The sequence below is a fragment of the Apostichopus japonicus genome, chromosome 12, assembly GCF_037975245.1.
Source record: "Apostichopus japonicus isolate 1M-3 chromosome 12, ASM3797524v1, whole genome shotgun sequence".
Lineage (NCBI taxonomy): Eukaryota > Metazoa > Echinodermata > Holothuroidea > Aspidochirotida > Stichopodidae > Apostichopus > Apostichopus japonicus.
Window position 1 is genome coordinate 4,347,550 of NC_092572.1, and position 25,162 is coordinate 4,372,711.

A 25,162-nucleotide genomic window follows, 5' to 3' on the forward strand; every position below is an offset into this window, starting at 1 on the left:
GTTATTTCCATTGAAAAGTGTCTCGCTGAGCATCGGCCGTCAAAGCAAAAAACTTTTTTTTTTTCTAAATCACGTCAGTGTATTGCTTTCCAGCGTACTGTACTCCCAGAATTGACTATCCTGTTTCTTGTTCCGAACGGCTCCCAACGAAATGCCAAAAAGTCGGCAACGGGGTTGGGGTGGGTTACCCAGCTCCACCATGGGGCACCTCATCACGACTGACTCGAATTACAACTCGTAACTTTAACTGAAATTGGATTGAATTTAAAAAAATATATACTAGATGTCTGCATGGATCATACTTATCTATACTATTGTGTGACCATATAGGCGAACGGGCTCTATATAGTCAACCAGGAGAGACTGGGGGGAAACTTTTTTTCTTGCCACAGAAAATTAAACATTGCCCGGAAGTTCCTAGCACGATTAATTCATTTCAAACTTCGACGGCAATGAAGGACAAAGAGAACCGTATAGGCCTATGCCTGACTATAAGATCATTGAACCATCACGAACAACTCCGAATAATCTTCCATTTGCCGATTCATGACACTGGGAAGTAAGGGGTGGGGGGGGTGGGGCTTTCCATTTGATCCGCAAGTATATTGAACGGTCACCACAACAAGGGTGTATAGCTTGGGACTAGCACGGGGAGACTTGTCAACCTTGTGAACTTTTTTGGGGGTGGGATGCGGGGGGGGGGGGGATTCGCAAACTAAAACATACAGGGTAAACAGAGGGGAGGAAAGAGGTCAAGAAAGAAAGCGTGAAAGACAGATGAAGGGATGGAGGAAGAAAGTAAAGAAAATGTGGAGATGGAGGCTAGGGGTAGAGATAGATATGATATGAAAGTACAGAGAGAAAAAAACCAAGAGCAGAAAAATGGAGATCACTGGGATACTGTCAAATACACAAGAAGAATATACAATCTAAATACTGGAATTAAATAATGCACCACATAAATACAGCTTTATGACATCAAGAAATCAAAGGGGAAGGATATAATGTTTCAAGGATGCTGGAAAATAAGACACAACAGAGAAGATGATTATGGTTTCTGATCTATTAGGCTTCTTCTCTCTACTGCTACCAGGATGTAAGAGACCACAGGGACTCGCACAACTCTTTAAGTTGTGATGACCTCTGACCCTTACTATGCCTAACTGTTATCTTGCCAGGAAATAAATACACCAGTGCATGAGAGGAGGTGAGAGACAGGACTGATTGATCGTGTCGATAGGGGTACATGTGATTCAAGAAGATAGATGTAAAGATTAGCATCGTTTGGACACTTCAAATGGGACCCCCTCCCCACCCCCCCACACCCTCCCCCACGTTCAAATCATATCCCCTCCTGGCAACGGAAATGAACACCAGTATAAATAAACCGATACAGATATTTATACACGCTGTGCGTGTAGGCCTATATACAATAATATAAAGCTGGCCATTCTCTGATTGTTACTCCTTGATTGAATTTCCCCAACCTTGCCCACCTTGACTTAGAGGGTGGCCAAGCTCCTGATTCACAGTCATAGCTACTATCGAACAAAATGGACGAAAGCAATTTATCTCAATCTGGTGATGCAGATGTATCATTAGCTGCTAATCCAACATTTGTGAATGTCGCACAACCTGTCAACAAAAGTCTGGGAAAAGTGCTTGCCCCTGCCATATGTATGATCTCTTTTGTTCAGGATCATGTAAATGTGGCAATGTGTATTCGTATAGTCTGAGGTTTTTCTCCCATGCTGCTCCATATCTAATCCTACTGGTAACATTGGACAGAACATTGGCAGATGGCTTCTTGAGAGGTGTTGAAGTAACTGGATCAGGAGTATCTGTAGAGATTACATAAAACAAGAGTTACTAGATTGCAAGTATCCTGCTATAGCTTCTATGGCTGTGACTAAAAATATACCTTTTGTTTAGAACTTATCACACTTATGCAGCACTGGAAACTGATATTTCAATTTAAATGGTGTCATTGAGTTTAGAGGACATTGAAGTTACAAGTATGTTGGTGAAACCAAGACCACCCTCAAGAAGCAGTTCTAGTCACAAGTCAATACCATGAAAATGGAGACTCCAGTAGGGGAACACTTTCAGCTGCCCAATCATACCATTAAAGACATGTCCCAACAGGTAACTGAATTCGTAGAGCGGTGAGGTGGCAGAACGGGAGAGTGCACGTCTGCAGTACCTGAGGTCCCTGGTTCAAACCTCGGTGTCGACACTGACACCAATTTTCACCCCGCTCCTTTCTCGTGGTAGGAAAGTGGCTACACGTGGAAGCGGTACTCACGTCCTTCGGAGGGGACGTTAAAATTGCGGTCCCGGGAGCAGGATTACACACCCCTGCCTCGTTACTTCAGGGCACTATTCGAAAAGAGAAGGCGAAATTCGCCGGTGTCCTTCCACGCACAAAAAACATGGAGCCTCAATAATTACCGACTAAGGATTTCCTTAGTTTGCTGAAGCACCTTCGGGTGGAAGCAGAACACGAGGTGTATCGTATCGTATCGTACTGAATTCGTAGACTAACCATCTCAGACATAGTACACCACAGCAGAGATAAAGTGAGTGGACGGAATGCCCTAGCACCATTCAACTGAATAGGCTCAATATACAGGAAGGACATGACTAACTTTATCCTGCTCCATCTCTGTATTCTGCTATAGTTTATTCGCCCTCTCTCCTTACTTAATCCTCGCTTTGTACTCCACAGTTTATCTAAATACCTCTGCTTTCACTGACTCCTTTTGTTCAATACACCATTAACTTCTTTCTTTGTGTTCACCATGTCCTCTCTGTTCCAGGCTCTATTGTGTCTCTTGAATTTACTGTTACTAGTCAGTTTGCCTCTAAAGAAGATCCTGATAATATCAGGCCCACTTACTTTTATAAATTTTCATACACATGTATGCTTTTTAGTGGATGAGCAATATGCTACCATTTTTTTCTTTTCTTTTGGAATTAAATGAGAATGAAATTGTATTATTTTTCTGATCACATCAGATCAGATAAGATTAGCACTGCTCTTCCAGTCTGTAATTCATGCAAGGATAAACATATAAATTTACCTTCTCCTTTCTGAGTGTCAACTGATCTTTCTGTGGTGACAGCTGCTGAGAATGCCTCTGTTTGACTTTCAGCATCTTTCCGGAAAAGATGCATTTGAAACCTATACAATGAAACCAAAAAAATTGTCCGTAAATCATATAACTGAAATAGTAATTTTACTGTACACCCCAAGCTTAATTGTATGCATAATGAATCTGGTAATGACCAAATCATTACAAACATACATGTTTTTATCATACCTACCCAAGAAAAAATATGAAAGAGAAAAGTAACAAACAAACACTTAGGCATATTTCAATAATAACATATTGTTAACCCACATTGATTTAAACCCAGATAAGGATGAGATATTCTTTCATACTCTTCTTCAACATATCCATAAACCGCGGTACCTTTCAAGAATTGTAAGGATAATTTTGTGTTGCCCAACTGCTTGCCCAACAACTTGAGCTCACATGTCAATGTAAAATTTACTATGTAAACTTCCTGTCTTAGTGAACTGATTGGTTTCATATCGCTAAAAGATGTCCAGTCTTTTGATGAGAGTTTGATGTACACTCATTATTTACCTACTGTGTAAACTTCCTGTTTATGTGAGCAGTTGGTTTCATGAGTGAGAATTGAGATGCTACTGTAGCTTACACCATGACATAAGCCCACCATTGTGAAAAATTCCTGTTTACACATGAATAGCTTGATTTCAGACTACCATTAATTTAACGCTAGATTACTCTCCACAAGAGATAGTTTCGGCCACCAAATTTAATAGATATTATAATTTTTGAACACTAAACATCAGATCATTCACAAGAAGCTGAACAAAAACAAGCATAGTATATACTGACTATATATAAAAAATATGATAACTTAGCACAGCATCATAAAGTATGAGCATCAGGCCTACACGCAAAAAAAAACTGGTACTTTCTTACCTCCAGGCATGGCTATATAAAGGTTTATATAGGTATAGCTATATGTACTAATATGGTCCCTCAATTTGTGAGGCTAATTTACCTAACTTCTTGCATAGCAGTTGGGTTCCTTCAAAAATCCCAAACACAGATATGTACACATGATTGCTGGAATATTGGACAGACAGTCAGTAGATAACAGTATAACACCCTGTTGCCCAAATGAACCATTAAAACTTGATTGCATATATGCTGGCTGTGGCTGACCTTAGAAAAACCTAAGGTCTAGTTGCATACGCAGCGGTGTGAAAACATGTGAATCAGTTAGGAGTGATTCTAAATTATTTATGTAGATGTATTATTTTTATAGGAAAAATTGCAGGTCCATGTGGTTGTACTTGTACAGCACAGTAGGCCTTCCTCACTGGTGTATATTACAAAATTAGGGAATACAGTTACTATGAACACTAAATTCTGATTACTTATTACTAATACTATAGGCCTTACTCCTATGTTATATGCCCAGTTAATTTTGACTGGGCATAGGTGAGGCTTTTCTTTCAAATGCTCATTCACAAGAATTATTCTTCAAACAAGGACAGCTGATAACAATTTAGAACCTGGAGGGGGTGGGGATGAACAGATCACCTAGGCCTAGTGGTTAGAAAATATATTTCCATCAATTTGTTGAGGCAAAAACAGTTTACTTTTTGGTGATGAGAAGGCCCAGCTTTCCATGGCATAAATATGAGGAGTGAAACTAAAGACCCCCAGTCCCTGTGAGTCTTCTTTAGGAAGGATATTTTAATTTTTAACTGTATACAGTACAAAGTGGCTATTCTTACAACTAGTCGTAAGAATAATTTCCGACTACGCATGGGCAGTTGCTATTTTTATGATTAGGAGTACTAATTTTACGACGATGAGTAACAATAACTTCCGGTTAGGGTTAGGGTTATGTTTAGGGTTACCTCTACTACATGCGCAGTTGCTTTATTTACTGCACTTGAATTTGCCTTTGTCGTAAGAATAGTTTATAATTGTTACGACTAGTCGTAAGAAACGGCCTATACAGTATCCTCATGACAAGCATTCACAAACAGTGATGATGATGACTCAGTAATACAACTTACTGCTATTTTGTGCTAGGATAAGTATGATAAGGTTAGCATACGCTAGGTCCATTGGAAAAATAATGAATGATAGGCCTAGTTACAAAGCCTAGGCTCATCAAATCATGTATGTTACAAATACAATAGCATAGACACTGCGAAGTTCGAACACCTAAGCCTTAAAATACCCCAAAAACTATCTTCATTTTATTGACAGATATGTACGTACATACTTGCGCACGGGTCATTTTGGAGAGGAAATAACTGTAGCTTCCTAGTTTTTAGTGATATTGGCTTTCGCTTGTAGGTTATCATGGTGAAATCGTGTATTTCTTAGGGGTGTCCGAACTTTGCAGTTTTCTGTACTTCGCAATACTGACAGTTACCTAGGACAATACCCTGTAGTACTACTATGTACTAGTATTACCCTATACAGTTTTAGCCTAGCTTAGCAAATCATTACCTTTTTGTGTGATCCTGAAGCAAATGTTCTGCGAAATCTGCGTTGCTAACAGAAGTCAAATCGTGGACATGTTTGTAGAGTTCTTTCTCCATTTGCCAGTTTACGTAGGAACGTAGAAGATAGATCTTCGTGGCATCTCTTCGTCGCTGTTGTTCCTTTGCACTGCTGTTTTTGTCAGGTCCATGCAACAATGGCTTTCCTCCACTTGAACCTATACGCTCGTTCCAGGATAAGGTCGTTTTCTTTCGCCCGATTCTCCTTGCCCTGATCCCTTTTCCATGATTGTCACTATACTCTAGTCTAATCGAATGTATTTGTACGAAAATCGTACAGTATTCTTTACTCAAAAGGCATACAAACAACAAACTATCGCGTACGAAAATCCTTTGCGGTAAACAGTACAATAATCTGAAATGCTGTGCTATAACATTATGTGTGCATGGGTACGGGCTTGTTACGCATACGCTTGCCTGTGCTATTCACTGATCTAAATTTGCCACCGAGGTCACGTGAGTTTTAGGGGTCCCATTAAAGTAGAACGATAGTGACAGAAAAAAAATCTCTCATTTTCATATATAATGTAGTTTATATGTTACCAAGCAACATATTTTTTTAATTTTCCAAATAGCACACCGGAAAGTTATGAAAAAGGGAATTGAAACATCGTTTTTTCGTCTCCGTAATTTAGGAATTTGCAAACACTGCAACGACCTTGAACAGCCCTCAGGTCAGTGAATGACGTCACTGTGATGATCTTTTCTGTTGTGAACTGTTCAGTACGGAGCTGTGCGTGCATTTCGTGTCAGCATAACTGTTATTTTCCGGCGTAATGTTCAAGACATAAATAGATACTGAATATAATGGTGTTTCTTGATTTCTTCACCACGTGTTTACAAGTTTTTTTTACGAAATTTGCGGCGATTTCGCAACGATTTCCCAATATCTGAAGAGGTAACTCGCAAGCTGACCCAAAGTAACGTAAATCTCAAGATCACGTTTTTGGCGGGTTTTATACAGAGTGATGTATGAATGTGCTCACTTACCAGTCAAACTGGCACAATAACAAAAGTGATGATCATGATAGTCTCAAACATAGTTTAGTATAACATCCGAAAGAAAATCCAAAGTTCTAAACAAAGTATATTCGCTTGTATGCACTAGGCCTACTGTAAAACATAAACGTTCCTTGTTCCGTGCGTCATTAAATCCAACAGAAAGGTTTCATTGAGCTTGAAATACAACCGCATTTGAACTCAATCGAGTAGTTAGTCTAGCTCGAACAATTTTCTCACTACATGCAATGCCTATTGCGTTTATTCACATGCATGCCTCGTGGTTTGGGCTTCAGGAGGAATTGTATTCTAGCCCAACTTCACGTAGGTCCGCAAACGGTACTTTCACACTGTGCAAACAGAAGTGACAGTGTGCGCTACCGTAAGCAGTGGCGTCTCCAAGGGGGGGGGGGGGCAGGGGGGCACGTGCCCCCCTGGAAAACCTAGTGCCCCCCGAGTGCCCCCCCCCCATCTGAGATTTGGGTTGGTAAAAAAATATATATATATATATTTTGTTATATTCAACTCCCATCATCTGAGTTGGTTTTTCATAAGGACAAAGAAGCACAGTAATTCGTATTTTCTTCAAATGAGCTGCGAAAAAATGAAAAAGTTTATCCTTGACCGTCGGGTATCGAAGTCGTAACCCGCGCCATCACAACTCGTGAATTGGATGCCTGTGAAATGCCGAAAATTCGGACCTGCTGTGAGAAGGGAGGGTACTGCAGTATGTTGCCTTAGTCTGAGGTTGACAGGTTAGGAGCTGACGAAATGTGAGAATGTGAGGGTCCGCAGGCACCATACTTGCCTATATTTGTAGACCCATATATTAACCCTGTTGTGTAGGGGGTGCAGAGGTCATTTGAGGTCAGATGCTTGTAGGAACAAATGGCGAATGTTCACACCTGCATACTGAGCTATACTCGATGTGTGATCAAACTTTGGATTGCATGGTGAGATCCCTGATAGGAGCCAATAACGATGCTGGAACCTGTTACATCTTAATAGACAAGAGCATCAATGATGCAGTATCTCAATACTGGAAGTTTTAATTTTGATTCCTAATTTCAAATCTTTGCTCTGTCTCTACAATTATCAATATCAATCATGGTACAACAAATATATAACTTGCATTTTTGCTACTTTGCCACGAATAGTCTCTGCAGGTTACACTTTATCCTGCTAGTCTTGCCTTTAGCGCTTATTGCCTGTTAGTCGAAAGAACGACGTTGCAAGGTTTAGTAATGTCATAGAATATTTAAGAACTTGTTTTTCATGTGGTACCCTTCATCTTAGGTCAGTCTCTGTTGGACTTTTTGGTCATATAGTTTGATGTCAATGACAACAGCCAAATTAGAAGAGGCGAACAACTCGACCATATTCTTGATGCCTGCCTTGAGAGCTAGGCCTATTGACCTACTGTATGTTAATGTAGACTGTAGTGGTGACTACCATCAAAACTGTGTCCACTTCTAGATATCAAAACAACCCACGTTTTTCCATCTCAATTTTTCGGACATGAAGATTTCATGGATTTATGACTTGGAAAAAATAATGTAAAAGAAGATTACAAGTTTTTATATGCAAGTGATGGGTGGCCTCCTCTTCCCCTAATAGCCACCTCAGTTCCTCTCCATTTTGTTATTTTATTTTAATTCTTTGTACATTTGATGTCAAACATTACAGGTTCAAAAGAAAGCTAAACATACTTCTTATAACCTTATACATCTTAGGCCTATATCCTTATAAATAAAACATAACCTTATACAATTTTTATTGTCTTATCAAAGTTGTGATGCTATGGCCGGCTCCTCTTTTATACGTACCCATCAAACAAACTTACCCTGGTCCTTCCTAGGAAAAGCTGTCTGAACACCAGTACAATGCTAATGTGGCTATCACTGAAAGCCTAATAGGCCTAGTGGCCTATATATATATATATTTTTTTTTTAAATTGCACTAGGCCTACAGTAAATAGCCTTCAGAAATACAAGAATGTGTATACGTAATTATACAAAATACATGAAGGGCAATCAAACAAACTTATCATGGCCCTTGCTCTGAAAAGCTACCTGAACACCATTATAGTGTTCAACCGATTATGCATAACAGAAAATACCGATTACTGATTATTTTTTCATAATCGTACCGATTCCGATTATTTGAAAATGAGAAAATATCCCGTTTATACGAAATCGGCAATAAAGTTTGACAGAAACAATTATTGTTGTGATTTTCCCCAGTTTCCTTTTGCTTCGTTGTTATACAAGGCTCTAAGGTACCATTTTGTATGTACCAAATTACCTCTGGAGTTTCTCGGAAAGAATTTTTTTTTTTTTTAAATTTCCAAAATACGGAGATATGACATCCTACCTAGTCAGCACTGTGCTAAGCGAATGGCCTAACCACCTCGACGTAAATGTCACCTGTTAATGGCTTGAAATGGGCTACGAATAGTTACTCAAAATATCCATCTCAAAAAGTATCTCAGACAAACCATCCATCTGCAATCTTTACCAAAGTGTAAATTTTAATGACATATTGCCTTCATTCCGACAATATTTTGCACTTATTTTCAGTATTATACCGTTTATGAACAAATAGAAATGTTACGAACTTGAAGTTAAACATACCTATTCGTTACCTATGTAACTCCATTCAGGTTCAATAAGAATGTGTAAGCTTAGGCCAATCAAACTGAAAAGCAAATTGTACCATCGTAACTTGTTTAAAATTACTCTAAAATGTAATACCAGATTGATGTAAAGAAATAATAACAACTAGAAACTACTCCAATATAAAATATAACATTCCCTCTATAAGACATATCACTTACATTACCTTCCAAACAAATGCCGATTTCCAGCAAATTGAAAGTTGTAAACTAAGCTACGCAATTTTTTTTTTTTTTTTTTTTTTTGCAAACCGATGGTTAGGCTACATTTCCCATTGACTTAGTGTGGTTGTTAGGCTAACATGTGGTCGAAGATTGCAGTTTCCGTGGATATTTTTAGTTTTTATTTGCGACACAACTAGAGCGAATAAACAGATGTCAAGTTTAGATTTCCATGCAGTTGATTTAGTGTGAAGTAAGGCTACTATGTGGTCGGAGATTTGTGAGGATTTTAGGTTATTTTCGCTGATACTGCAGGCCGTAATTTACCACGGGAAGTTCCCGGAGATTGTGCGCGACCCTCTCGCACTGCTTCAAATTTTGATGCGGGGTGAGAAAACTGCGCGATTCGCGATGCAACTGCAATTCCTAGCTAAAGCAAACGCATGTCACAATTAATTTTACACAGACACCTGATATAAAGAGGGCGATTTTTTCATATTTCATTTTTCTTTTTCGCACTCGTAATTGTGCTTTAGGAGGGCTTTTTAGCACTTGCGAGGGCGAATCGCCCGTTGCCCCCGCTTATTTCCTACCCTGTCCAGCACATTCCTGAATTCGCGAAATTGCTATTGCTGCTATGCTTACTGTGCCAAGAAATATGCAGCCAATAACCACGAAGGAAGCAAAATCGGCGACCCTGGCAGCCTAATTTGATGAAAGTATACACTGTGAAAGACGTATAGGGGGTGCCTTTTTTTTAATATTTCGTAGTAAAAGAACAAACCTAATTCATCAGTTGATATTTTCAACTTCCATATGTTTTTGAATAATCGGTATGACATAACTGGTATTCCACGTAATTTTTACCGATTCCGATTATGTACCGATTATGCAATATTCGTACCGATTCCGATTCCGATTAGGTTAATCGGTTGAACACTACACCAGTACTATCCTTAAATGGATGTTACGTAGAATTCAGCAGTACAGAATGTAATTAGCATGCAATACACTAACACCTCGCGTACCTAACTACAGAACAGAAAATTGTTCGCGAGGGTAGCCATTTTCGTATATCTAACATGTAGCTGTTATGAGTCATAGCCAATCTACTACAAAACAGACTTAGGGGCGGGGCTTAATCATCAAAAACGGACCTTTTTACTAAAAGTAGGGGCGGCAGCTCAGTGTTGTTTTAAGAGAGAAAAATCATTTAAACATCAAATAAAGCAAATAAAAGCCATTAAATGTCATATACATGTAGTAAAATTCTTATTAATACCTACCTGTAAACAACAAATGGAAGTTTAAAATTTTAATAAAATATATAATACATAGGACCCTATCTTAGACGATACCACTGTTGAAAGACAGTTCTATTCTATTCTCTTTCATAAAACATAAGTTTTGGAGCGTGTGCAAAACAGGTGTGACAAAGTGTGTTTTCAGTCCAAATTGGCCCGATTTGGACATAAATCGGTGAAAAAGTCACAGAATGAGATACAATTCTGGAATAAAAAATAGTAACTTTTGTTGGTCTATATGATATATTCTTGCTCTGGAAATTCCAGAGAAAAAGAACTTTGTTTGAAGACGCTGAAAAATTTTTAAGAGAAGAGAAAGTCCCACTTACTGTTACAATATCTCTATACATGTAATGTATTGAGATAATAATGGGAGAAAACGAGGACAAGAAAGGAGTCGGGGGTCATGCACACATTAATTCAACAAATGCAGGTTCTATTGATAGGGTTAGGCATAATATCGACAGCATGTGGTTCATATCCTCTGCAAAATTCTGCGCATTGTTTAAATCATTACCTCAAAAATAGCAATTTCTGGAGATATCTTCAGATCGAATTTAGCATCAAATGTGGCACCATTTTGCATCTAGCCCATCCTCCGTATGCGACCCCTCCCCTTAGACCCCTCCCCAGGACGGCGATCCGTATCCACCTACACGGGAAAAAAACACGCGTTTAAATCGCCGTTTTCGGTCTGTAATTGCGACGTAAATTCCGAGTTCCAGCCTGTTTCAGTTACGTTTCCACTCCTGAAACTAGTGATTAAGGTAAGCTTACGACCCAACTTAAACGCGTGAGTTTTCCGCGTTCGCGATGACTTATTTACCGAGTACGCGGTGACCGTAAACGCCAAGTGTCATCCAAATACGGTGAAGCTCACTTAATCGTGCGGTTTCAGGGAAGGGTAATCTTTACGTTTCCGGTCGCAATTACAACAGATTCGCTACCTTAAACATGACCGTTAATCTGGAGTTTACGTTTGAATCCAGCAGTAAACTTCTCGCATTGATCATCGTAAACGCCATGATTACACCAATATATACGGAGAAACGTGGTCATCGTAAACACATTACTTACGACCAATACAGGGGCTGGGCTTATTCGCCACGTTTAGGGAGTCTTAATCGGGTTGATTAGGCTGAGAAATACACGGACCACCTCTATCAAATTACATTTGATTTAAAGAAAATTAAAAATAATAAACATAAAATCATACTCGTTTGATTTTCCACTTTTTTATTTATATATTTGCACCTCATATCGCATCGTAAACGTTTATTTGTTATTTTTACACTTATACAAAGTTTAAATCTCGAGAAGCCATTTTCCTTTTCAATTTTCAAAACATGCATTATTGTCCGGAGAATGTTTTTTGATGCCCAAATATTACTCTACTTACATTGTGGCAATTATATACACATGCAACGATTTTAATGCCAGGTGAAAGAAGGAAAAAAACAAGTAAATATGGAATGTTTCTATTTTTAGTTACTAGTTTGCAAATCAAAACCTCTGAAAACCAGCTACCCACTTGAAGTAACTTAACATATCAGCAGTTAAATTGAACCAAACAAATTTATGTTTAAAATTCGGTGTGTTTATCCTCAGATGATATAAACGCCTAGGCACTTCTTCCATGATGTTTATCGGCCCCTCGACCCCCCCCCCTCCACCCAGACCCGGAAACGGTACCAGCCTCTTTTATGTGGAACGAACTTGACACAGAACACCACTTCCTGCCTCATTCCGTAGCACGCTTAATATTTTGTTGCTGCTTTAAATTTTATTGTAATTAACATATATTTTGATATAAAATGCAATGATAGCCCAAACAAGATCTCTAAATTTTTTACCCTGAAAGTCTGGAATTAACCATGCATGAATAATGAAAGACAAACGTACAAGTACAACAACATTTCGACGACAAGTTATTAGGCCTATGCTCTATGTCTTATTTTAAAATATGATTTACTAAATGATTCATTAACAATTAATAGAATCATGCTTTTTTCTAGGCTTTTGTTTCCTGAAAATATTTTAAGGATAACTTAATCCTTAACATTTAATCCCTTGATGGAATATATTAGCTGTGAAGGGAAATTAAAAAAAGGCTTCCATTAAAGCAAAAGACTAACAAGAAATAATAATTAATCTGACATTATTATGGGCATATTCTTTCTTCCTTGTTGCATTTATCTCAGGCAGGATTTCGTTTTAAAGGTATCATGTAATTACACCAAATGTTAAATTAGAGAAAACTCTTCTTTATTATACAAAATCGTCAACTGCAACTTGTTTGTATCCGAAACAACGGCGTTTGCTGTTTGTTCCTGGTGCCTCATAATCAACAAATGCTCAGGACAGGATTATCCACGTGCAACAGGGGCACGAGTTTAAACGTTGGGTAAAAAATTCAAAGAAATATTGTTATAAAGTTACATTATTCTACGCTGTATATGGTACAAAAAGTTCAAAGAAGTCAAACGAAATGGACTTCGATATGCAGTCTTTACGCTGTTGATCAATGACTGTTTTTATGTGATGTAATAACGTATCATAACCACCGTGGGCAAATATATGTCTTTTGTGAGCTATACATCCGGCGTTATCCGGTACCAATGTATCTCTATGGGAGCTCAAATAAACTGTTTGCCACGGGCCTCCCACAAGCTTAATCCGGCACATCAAACAATGACCATTTTCACCATTTGGAGGGGGGTCATACCTTCATTGTTATTGTTCAACCTAATTAACAGCCCAAGTTGGGGCGTCAGTCGGTACGCATGTTAAAGATACGTCTCCTTTCCTAACGGTGGGTATCCTTTTTTCTGGACTTTTCGCTAAGGAGAACGTCCTTATAAAAAAATGAGTCCAGCCTCATTTTGTTCAGTCTTTCCGACTCCCAAGTGAACTCCTGCACTACGGTACCCTAGCTCGTTCGCTCTCCATGTCAGATTCCTCGGATGACATATACTCAGTTGACATCACTGTACAGTCTGTCTTTTCTCTCCTCTGACCAGTCTATGTTCTTCATTGCGCTCAATCTACACTGAAGTTTCTGTAAACAAAGACACAAGAATAGGTATGAATTAGACATATATAAAGATCAGTTGGCATATAGTTTACTTTTGTCGAAAAATATACTAGCTCCAACTGGCAATATCTCCAGCCCCCCCCCCAGTGAAAAATGTGGAGGCGCGGATGTATCATTCCGCCCCCCCCCCCCGCTTCGCAAGTCAGAAAAAAACCCTTTTTCATTTCCAAATGAGAACAAAAATATCTCATTTGGAGCACCAAATTGCATCTAAGGCCAGGTGAAAATACAAACTTAAGTTTACAAAATGGGGTGGGTGTTGAAGTGTGCTTTATTGCACCAAATTGCATCTGAGGCCACCTGGAAATGCAAAAACTCCCCTTAGACCCCTCCCCCGGGACGGCCATCAGTCTTCAACCCCCCTACTCAAATGTACCTTCCTACGCCACTGTATGTTTCAACGGTTTACAAAGCAGATTTGTTTATGGGTTGGGGGAGGTAGGGGGTACGTGGTCGGGTGACGTTCACCATCACAAAGTTAGAACGTGAATGTATCAATAACAGTATACCCTGGAAAATTGTGCATGAAACATTTTACAGATATCTAAAAGGAGATTATTATATTATTTCTCTCACTGTCATATTTTAACTCTTTTAATTTATCGTTTTTAAAGGAGCGAATTCCTGTACAGGTCTAGGGTTTATATAACGGTGACTTTTAGTGATTGAAAAATTACATTAATAAGTCTTGGCCTAGTGTTACGTACCGAACAATCCAGTAGCACAGAGAACTTCGTTTTCGTTTTTTTTTCGAAAGAAGTTGTTCCTTCTCAGCCAGTAGTGCTCGGAGTGCCTTTAATTCTTCCTTCAAATGTTTGCACCAAGCTTTCTGTCACAACATGTGCATACTGCCGCGGTAGTTCCAACTGTCGCTGCTTCTAAATGTTTTTTCTTTTTCCAATACACGTATGACATTTTCCTGCGGAACATCATTAAAAACCAGCGACGGATCGAATTGAAAGTGTACTTTTATAAACTGGCAACCTTGCTTCCACGGAGCTTTCTGTTACTTCTGCAATAAACCACGAAGCCGGAATCGTCCATTTTGAATGCTCTTTGCAATGTAGAACTCGATTGAGGATCAAGTGCGGTGTGAATCAAACCAACGTGTTGCTACTTGTGATACCGCCTTTTACTGATTTCAAATTGCCCGCTTTCTAGTAAGCCCAGGCTGTGACGTAATTAACTATACTGAATACGTTATTGTTACTAACCAACTGGAGTAGCCAACCAGTGAACTGCAAAGTGACAGACAGTAAACTTTATCATTGTGATGTGACCGGAAATTTCACTTGCTTATCTGGAAATGGTATTTATAGTAAGTGAGCAGTATACTTTTCTGTTTCGTACATATATTGCGGTGGGTATTTGTGCGTTTCATCGCTTTACGTGCATGATATAGTCCTTGAATATACTTCTTCGAATATCACTTGACGGCATATTGAGAGAAATCGGCAGAGCAAAAAACGGAGTGTTGAAATCTATCTCGACTAATCTATGAAAAAGGACATGGACAATGGGAATCGTAAGAGGAGCATTTAAAACGGGGGGAGGGGAGGGGAGGGGCAGGGGGAGGGGCAGGGGCAGGGGGGCATGTGGTAGGAGGTTGGAGGTTGGAAAAAGTTTCGCACAAAATTTAAGCAAAAATTACTTAAATCTCAAATATGGATTTGCCCCGCTATGACCGACAAAGTTTAGCCGAGGTTTTTGAAGCCTGACACTGAGTACCGATTGTTCGATATCCCAGTTCCGAGGCTTGTGCCCCCCCCCCCTCACCCACCCACCCTGTCCCCGTTTTTAAATAAATGCCCTAAATAGCTATTCTGGACCCGACCATTTCTAAAGCCGCAAAAACGGCATCACCAAAGAACCGGCTAATTATATTTTAATTTCTATCTCAGGACTAAACTCGAAGGGGGTACATATAGTTGGATAGAAGGAGACATCCACAAATATCCAAAATATGACTCATTTGTAATATTAGATGAATTCTACGACCATTCTGGATCAGTTTAGGGGAAAATGTTGTATCCATGAGATGTCAATGTGTTCCTCGATCACCTAACTTTCCAATTAAAATAAACGGATTACATTCTATAACAAAGGCATATGCAATTAAACAGGTTCATAATAAAATTAAGAACGATTCTTTGCATTAACAGTTAAGTTTACCACACATTGGGGAACCTGACGAGGGGGGGGGGGGGGCGAGTGGGTGGGTGCACCACATGGTTGCATTGGGTCCCCAATATAGCGTTAAAGGAGGCAAGGGCGGCGGAACCGGGGGGCACAAGGGGCACGTGCCCCCCACTTTTCCTCAGGTTAAAAATGTGCCCTTTTTCTACCAAAACATTTCTAAATAAAAAAAGAGTTAACCAAGCGAAACCCACGTCGAATGAAATATTTCGGGAATTTTTAAATGTTTACTACCACAGGCGTAGGAGCCCAATTTGAATTGGGGAGGCTGTAACGACTTGCCCGAAAAATATTACCAAAATTTTTCGCGCGCTATGCGCGCGTACAACATCTTAATGTGCATATCATATAGGCATGCGTTGGTTATTACATCGCATGCCAATAACATACAATCATTTGTCGTGTTATAACCCTTCCAAATTGGTTAGAATTATTCGGAAAGTCGTTACAATAATAATCATCATAATAATATCAGTTTAACCATTGAAAAACACATAGAAAATTATTTTTCTTTCAGTATTTTGACATATTTCATTTGCTGTCATGCATGTATCGATCGCGTGTGCAGGGACTTGGACTTTATAATGATTTCACCTCATTTTGTCTTTTTCCTTGTTTCCCAATTTGCACATTAGATATTGCAGTGCTAATATGCATTGTTTCCTTGAGGGGGGGGGGTGGTGGCGTTGATGGAGTGATGTGTATACGCAAATAAGATAATACGATAAGAGTTATAAAGGGTACTAAAATTGTCAGGCTGCATCAGTCCAATCGAATTTCTGCTAAGTGCCCTTCGACGTTGGTGCCCCCCCCCCCAGATTGAAAGTGCTTCCGCCGCCCTTGAAAGGAGGTCTAATTAAAGTACCCTAATTATTGTAAATGCTCATTTAAACGTCGCGGGTTCTCGGAAGCTAACTTGGCGAAAACAGCAAAGGGAAAACTCGATTGGATTTCAAGTGACAAAAATTGTGCGATGCTATGTACTCAGTGTGAATCCTCCAAGCCATAGTTTTTTGTTTTTTCTTTGTCTTGTCTTCGAAAAGTCTTCAACGCAAAGCGATTCTTTTCACAATATCAGTTCAAGGAAACTGCAATTATTATATTATCATTATGTTCTACTAGTCCATAAATTTGTTAGTACAATCATGGAGGTAAAAACCTCCATCATACAATGGTACAGTGTCCTTTCTACGCTTCTGTAGCTCCGTAGTTAGCATCCAACATTGATATTTCCGAATTCTACGGTCCAGCAACAATAGGCAGCTAAATTCAAATCTGTATGGAAGCCGTGAACTGCCGCTTCTAAAACTTGTTGACGATCTCGTGAACTTATGTTAAAGACGGAGGAAACTTAATATAGCAGTTTGTCGATCATTTAACCATGCTTTGACTCAGTGATCATATAGAAGCTGGAATCTTACAATAAACAATTAAACAATGTGAAGCGTGTCACAGTGACAATAACATTTGATATTTACATGTTATTCAGTATATCACGCCTTTTTGACAGTAATCACAAACACATTCTTGCTATATTTTTCAGAGACCCACGAGTTATCATTTTAAAGGTTTGAAATTCTGGCACTCTTCAAAATGCGGCAGTATTTAATTTTTAATTTTATTCAGTTCCATATCAACAGCGTAATGATATAGCTACATTCCATTTTTGACATTCAACATATTAAATATCACTTGTGTATTTAACGTTACTTGATCGAGATGAAGTTTGCAATAATTTTCAGGAAAATTCGTTTCATATATATAACTATTGGAGAATAAAACCATTACCTTGATCCGGCACATGCATATGGATTTCGCTGTGTGTACTACGTATTGTAATGTAGGCGCTCTATTTTTGCCTTTATACGGCACTTATGTATGTTTATTTACTATATATATATATATATATATATATATATATATATATATATATATATATATATATATGTATATATATATATATATATATATATATATGTATATATATATATATATATATATATATGTATATATATATATATATATATATATATATATATATATATATATATATATATATATATATATATATATATATATATGAAAATCGTAATGAGTTTGTAAATCAAGAACAGTGAAACAAACTTTCAGCCTCCACCAGGATTCGAGCCACGGGCCTCCCGCTCTGTACGCGGACACCCTAACCACTAGGCTATATGGACGCTGATTGTATGTCCAGAGGTTCGAAACCGGTAAGGAAGGTCTATATGTTTGGGACTTGCTATTCTGTTTATTTAAGACTTGCATGTGTCTCAATCATGAATGTATTACGGTACCCTCACAGGATAATACTTCCGTGTCTCAGGTATGCATTTCTTTAATGGAATTATATAACGGACACAGGACAATCTAGGCTATTATATATTTGCATATAGGTGCGTGATTTTTACAAACACCACACGTGAATATGCCAATTTTTTGGCATAATGCTTATTTTCTCAAGCGATATAAATTATTTTCGACATTTCCGTAAAAACTAAACAGTAATGAACGTCGTTTACGTATTATACACAGGGACGTAGCTAAGGCCTGATGATTGAGAGTGGGTAGGGGGGGGGGGGAGAGATGTAGTGGCTGAAATTCCAACTGGATGGGATTTGGAGTCAGAAAATTCCGACTGCTGCCTTGTAACCCGCAGCCCCCCCCCCCCCCCACACCCTACTCGTCAACGATACAGTCAGTGTCAGTCAGTCAGTCAGACACTCCATCTTTCGCGACTGCACTTTTGTTTTTTCGGTACATTTGTACCACTGGCCCTCACTTCACAAATTTATTAATCACTCTGGTTAGCGAGTAAGCAATGAGTATAAGTTATCTGCTTGATAGGCTACATAGACTACCAACTAAAAAGCCATTTGGCATAATGCTTATTTTCTCAAGCGATATAAATTATTTTCGACATTTCCGTAAAAACTAAACAGTAATGAACGTCGTTTACATATTATACACAGGGACGTAGCTAAGGCCTGATGATTGAGAGTGGGTAGGGGGAGGGGGAGAGATGTAGTGGCTGAAATTCCAACTGGATGGGATTTGGAGCCAGAAAATTCCGACTGCTGCCTTGTAACCCGCAGCCCCCCCCCCCCCACACCCTACTCGTCAACAATACAGTCAGTCAGTCAGTCAGTCAGTCAGACACTCCATCTTTCGCGACTGCACTTTTGTTTTTTCGGTACATTTGTACCACTGGCCCTCAGTTCACAAATTTATTAATCACTCTGGTTAGCGAGTAAGCAATGAGTATAAGTTATCTGCTTGATAGGCTACATAGACTACCAACTAAAAAAGCTATGTTAATGTAACAAAGGGGAAAACTTTTCTTTTTCAACAAATTATATTCGACGACATAGTGAACTACCCCAAAATACAGTGCTTTTTCCTAGCGCGCTTAATATTATTTTTTTTGGGGGGGGGGCTATTTATCACTCACATGAAAAAATTAAATTGTTCACTTCATTCCAACTGAGCATTGGGAATGAAGTGAACAGTTAAACATTTTGCAGAAAAATGTTGAGTTGACGAGATACGATAAGTTGCCAATTAAACATTTTGCAGAAAATTTTACAATTGCTCAATTGGGATGAAGTGAACAATTGAACATTTTGCCAAAAACCCGTCCAATTAACGAGATAAGATAAGTTGTCAATTGAACATTTTGCAGAAAATTTTTCCATTGCTCAGATGGAAGGAAGTGAACAAGTGAACAATTTGCAGCAAAATGTCCAATACACGAGATAAGTTGTCAATAAAACATTTTTCAAAAATTGTTCAATTGCTCAGTTTAAGCAACTAAGCAATCCAACATTTTTCTGTTTTTTTTGTTTTTTGGATAAGATTTTATCTTGTTATTTTAACAATTTACTGAAAAATTTCACTTTATGGGCAAAGTTTTTCTTATGTTCATGGCCATTTTAAGCTTCCGTAGAATAACATTGCGCGTTTTAATTGTATACGTTGTACAGTAGTTTATTAGGCATTTTTTTAGAGTATTCAAAATCACACGAAGTTTTGTATGGTGGAGTATAAGAACCGCGAGATACAGTTTCTTAATATGACAAGGAAAACGTGGTAAATATGACTGATTAAAGGTCAAGTTTGACCGAAAATTGTAGGTCACTCACAAATAGCATGAATTTATGAAAAATAGAGTGCCACAGTCGGAAAAATTAGAGTGCCACAGTCGGAAATTCCGTACTCATAAGCGTACGTATACAATTTTAATCTAAGGCTGATGGGTACAGTTTCTTCCTCGTTATGTTTCAGTTGATATATGTAATCAACATATTATGTTAAATAAAAAGTAAGTATAGGTATCATCAAACTATATATGAAATTGATCGCAGAGTCAATCAGGCGTAATAGATTTAGGGAGGGGAAATTGATCGTGGGGTGAGGGGCTTCGAGTTCAAATACGTATACTCATCAAAAGTAGTCTGTAATGGCCCCAAATTACGGCATGCTGTAATTGCTGGAAGTTTTCAAAAAAGTCCTTTCCTGAAGGTGTTCACTCTCCATATGGTTCCTGACATTATAAACACACACAACAAGATGACTAAATTTCCCAGTTAGGTAAATTTCCTCCAAGGTGGTTAATAAAACAGTTTAAGAATTTAACATAAGGTGACCATATTTTAAATATGTAGCATATATGGGACCAATAAATCATACTTAGTATGATAGTAATATTTAGTAGTGTAGGGTCTACTCGTTTGTATTGGGCTTTAACCTAGTGAAGTTGCATATAACAAGGTTTGAACCTAACTGGAGACCAAAACTTCCCGGTATGTAACACCTTCGAAAAATAAATGAAGAGGCGCGGGAGGGGGGGGGGGGTGGGGGTCGGGGGTCGGACAGAGGATTCAAGAAATTATGTAATATATTGGCTTCTTAAATAGTGCAGTTCCTAAAGGGTCTACTCGTTTGTATTGGGTTTTAATGCCTTCTAAATCGCTTAATTTTCGAACAGTTTCTGTGAAGACTACTATATTTCAGTCATACTTTCCCAAGCGTGGGCACAATTCCCCTAAGCGTGGGCACAATAAAGTTACTGTTACACATGCATGTTAACAATATGTATATGTGTATATATGTATATGTGTCGGGGGGGGGGGGGTCGGGTGTCGGAAAGAGGATTCAAGAAAGTATGTAATATATTGGCTTCTAAATAGTGCAGTTCCTAAAGGGTCTACTCGTTTGTATTGGGTTTTAATGCTTTCTAAATCGCTTAATTTTCGAACAGATTCTGTGAAGACTACTATATTTCAGTCATACTTTCCCAAGCGTGGGCACAATTCTCCTAAGCGTGGGCACAATAAAGTTACTGTCACACATGCATGTTAACAATATGTATATGTGTAGGGGGGGGGGGGGGTGGGTCGGGGGTCGGAAAGAGGATTCAAGAAAGTATGTAATATATTGGCTTCTTAAATAGTGCAGTTCCTAAAGGGTCTACTCGTTTGTATTGGGTTTTAATGCCATCTAAATTGCTTAATTTTCAAATGGTTTCTGTGAAGACTACTATATTTCAGTGATACTTTCCCAAGCGTGGGCACAATTCCCCTAAGCGTGGGCACAATAAAGTTACTGTCACAAATGCATGTTAACCAAAATGTGTATATATGTATATGTGCCGGGGGGGGGGGGGTGGTCGGGTGGGAAAGAGGACTCAAGAAAGTATGTAATATATAGGCTTCTTAAATAGTGCAGTTCCTAAAGGGTCTACTCGTTTGTATTGGGTTTTAATGCTTTCTAAATCGCTTAATTTTCGAACAGTTTCTGTGAAGACTACTATATTTCAGTCATACTTTCCCAAGCGTGGGCACAATTCTCCTAAGCGTGGGCACAATAAAGTTACTGTCACACATGCATGTTAACCAATATGTATATGTGTATATATGTATATGTGTCAGGGGGGGGGGGGGTGGGTCGGGTGTCGGAAAGAGGATTCTAATATAAAGGCTTCTTTAATAGTGCAAAGCGTGGGCACAATAAAGTTACTGTCACACATGCATGTTAACCAATATGTATATGTGTAGTGTATGCGGCTGCGTACATTATGTTGTCTATGTATATATGTTAATCGTACATATGTCTGTATCTGAGACTTTATCTGTGGACTGTATTGGCCGCAAATTAAGCAACTTGCAATAATTGCTAGGAATGTTCAAAAAAATACTTTCCTTGGAGGGCTTCGCTCTCCAAATTGTTCTCAGACATTCTTAATGAACACAAAAGATGACTGAATGTCTAGTGAGGTAATTTTTCTTCCAACGAGGTAATATAACCGTTTAAGAATATTGACCAGAGGTGAGGTGACCATTTTTGAATATATGGCATATATTGGCCAATACAGCATACTTTAATCCTTCTACATAATCTATATTAGTTGCATATAACAAGTTTTAACCTAACTGGACACCCAAACTTCTCCCGTAGCAACGTAAACACCTTCGAAAATTAAACGGGTGAGAGGGGGGGGGGGGGTCGGAGTGTTTGAAAGAGAATATAAGAAAGTACATGATGTATAGGCTTTTGTCTCACTTGCATTTTTTTCATGGGGCCTTCTCGTTTGTACATGGTGTAATGCCTTCCAAATTGTTAAATTTAAGAACAGGTTTTATGACAACTAGCCTAATATATTTCCATCATACTTTCCCAAGCGTGGGCACAATTCCCTAAGCGTGGCACAATACGGATCATATGTATATATGTGTGTGTATAGTGTACGCGGCTGCGTGCAGTACACGTTGTATATGTTCATTTTAATCGTTACGTCTGTATCTAGCCGGTAAGCAATAGGCCCTACCTACGAGTTGTTTTTCATTCTATATACTAATCTTCGTGGCATTGTTCCACTAATTTTGAGGTGAATGTTTGTAAAACGTTTCCATGTTTGAATTCAGAGTTCAATAACATTATCTACAATAGAAAATTTTCAATAGAAATGAATGTGGAACACATTTCTGGCGTCATCATGTGTCATTTATTTACACTTGCTTTCTATCGCTGCAACAGAAACATTTGCAGCAATGAATAAGAGAGGAAAGGGAGAGCAAAATCGTTATTAAGTTGTCGCATTCCTGCAGTAAAGAGTGCACCGTCTTAACTACAAATTTATAAATATATACTTTGTACCTCGTAAAACGTGTTTGGTAAAGTATGTTCTTTACTTTGAATCTTTTACTTGCAATTGTTTAGATTTTACACCCCAATACAAAACCAGTATATCCCGCTCCAAAGGTTTGCTGTTTTGGCCCCTAATATGCCAGGTATTCAAATATGGTCACCTTTGATACAATAAAAAATATTGTATTTGTATTACCACCCTTGAGGAAATTAACATTCAGCCATTTTATGTCTTTAATTTAGAAAGTATGAGAACAATTTGGAAAGTAAAGACCTCCTGGAAGGTAATTTTTGTAAACTTCTGGCAGTTATATATAGCGTGCTATAATTTGTGGCATATGCAGACTACCTTTCATCCATTTAGCCACCGACAAATTGCTCAACGGGCAAGTATTAGCTTTGAAGTTATGTTTTCAGGATCACCGCCCTATAAGTGTGTTATACATGTGCACATAATGGTAGCAGTGTTATACATATGAGCTGTTAATGTTACCCTAAAACTGTGGCTTTCTAGGCATTAACCCATCATTTCATGCTCACGACCCGACCTATAGCCAGATTGTTTAACAGGTGAGTTACAACTCCCTGATTTAACTAGTAGTTAGCTAGGAAGCACATTAACGCAGGAGGATCGCCATCCTTTTGGAAATTTTCCAGTTCATATACTCCCTTAATGGGGTATAAGAGAATGTATAGCAAACGCTGATACGTGTGCGAAAATTATCAAAGGAGAAAACAACCTCCCCGTGTGAAAAGAAAACAAAGAACAATAAGAAAGCAGACGTTAATTCAGTAAGAGTATACTATTACTTTCAAACGTATATAGTATCAGCAGGGAGTTGTTATGCAACTCCCTGGTATTAGTCAGCCATACATTTCGTACGCTATTCGCGGTCACATTATTAACCCTCCTGTTGTCATGTAAGCAGCTTTGACCGCGTTTGAAAACAAGCGCGTTTTTTCATGCTGGTTTTGCTGTCGTTTGATTGGAGGATGAACAGCGACTGATCAGGGAGGTCTAAAATATCACCTCCCTGATCAACAGATGAGGGTTGTTCATTGCGGTTTCACAAATTCTCTACAATAAACCAATTGGATGCACTGTTCTGTTTGATACAGTATAAGGCAAGCCGTATCGTGTATTTTCATTGTTGTATCTGCATGCATATGCATCAAGAAGCAGATAAACCAAACACGTACCATACTAATCGGACATAAATAATAATAATAAATAATAAAAAACGTCAGGCCAACTTACTTTAACACATAAAAAATTATACATAAAAAAGTTAGACAGACAGATGAGGAGATCCGTGTATGTGTCTTCTCATTTGTTTTCTCATGATTCCAGCGGTAAGAATATCGATCAGCCATGCCATAGCGCCAAACTTAATTCTTTGTAAGGGCGAGCTGTTTGTTGAGGTATTATGATCGAGGGCCCGCAATGGGAATTACGTAACTTACCAAAATGAGCAACCACGAGGAAATTTGCTGATACTCTCATAGAATTAGCTTGAGGAGTTTTGTTGGTTTGACGGCTGCATATATATGTATATATATATATATATATATATATATATATATATATATATATATATATATATATATATATATATATATATATATATATATATATATATATATATATTATAACTGAACAAAGTATGAGAAATACATTGTGAGGTACATATGGTTGTATGTATGTGCAAGCCATGCACATTCACGTTGAAATATATATGCTGTATTAGATCAATGTCACATATTCAAATATGGTCATCTTTGGTCAAATCCTTAAATTTTTTATATTACCACGTGCACCCTGAAGGAAATTTACCTCACTGGACATTCAGTCATCTTGTATGTCCATTTACTAGAATTTCAAGAGAACACTTTGGAAGAGTTAAAACCTCTCTTTTTGAAAACTTCTAGCAAGTACTTTAGTATGC

At 38.3% G+C, this 25,162-nt stretch overlaps 2 protein-coding genes across 3 annotated transcripts in view; one reads left to right on the top strand and one right to left on the bottom strand.

Annotated features, from left to right (window-relative positions):
• LOC139977399 (uncharacterized) overlaps window positions 1-25,162 on the top strand; it is a 64,199-nt gene that overhangs the window by 24,250 nt on the left and 14,787 nt on the right. The window lies entirely within an intron of this gene.
• Window positions 1,049-6,097, bottom strand: LOC139977462 (uncharacterized). The gene is made up of 3 exons (XM_071986805.1): window positions 5,571-6,097; window positions 3,084-3,184; window positions 1,049-1,841 (listed from the first exon to the last, which is right to left on the bottom strand). Exons 1-3 carry the CDS (start codon window positions 5,660-5,662, stop codon window positions 1,639-1,641), a joined length of 396 nt encoding a protein of 131 aa, XP_071842906.1. The 5' UTR covers window positions 5,663-6,097; the 3' UTR covers window positions 1,049-1,638.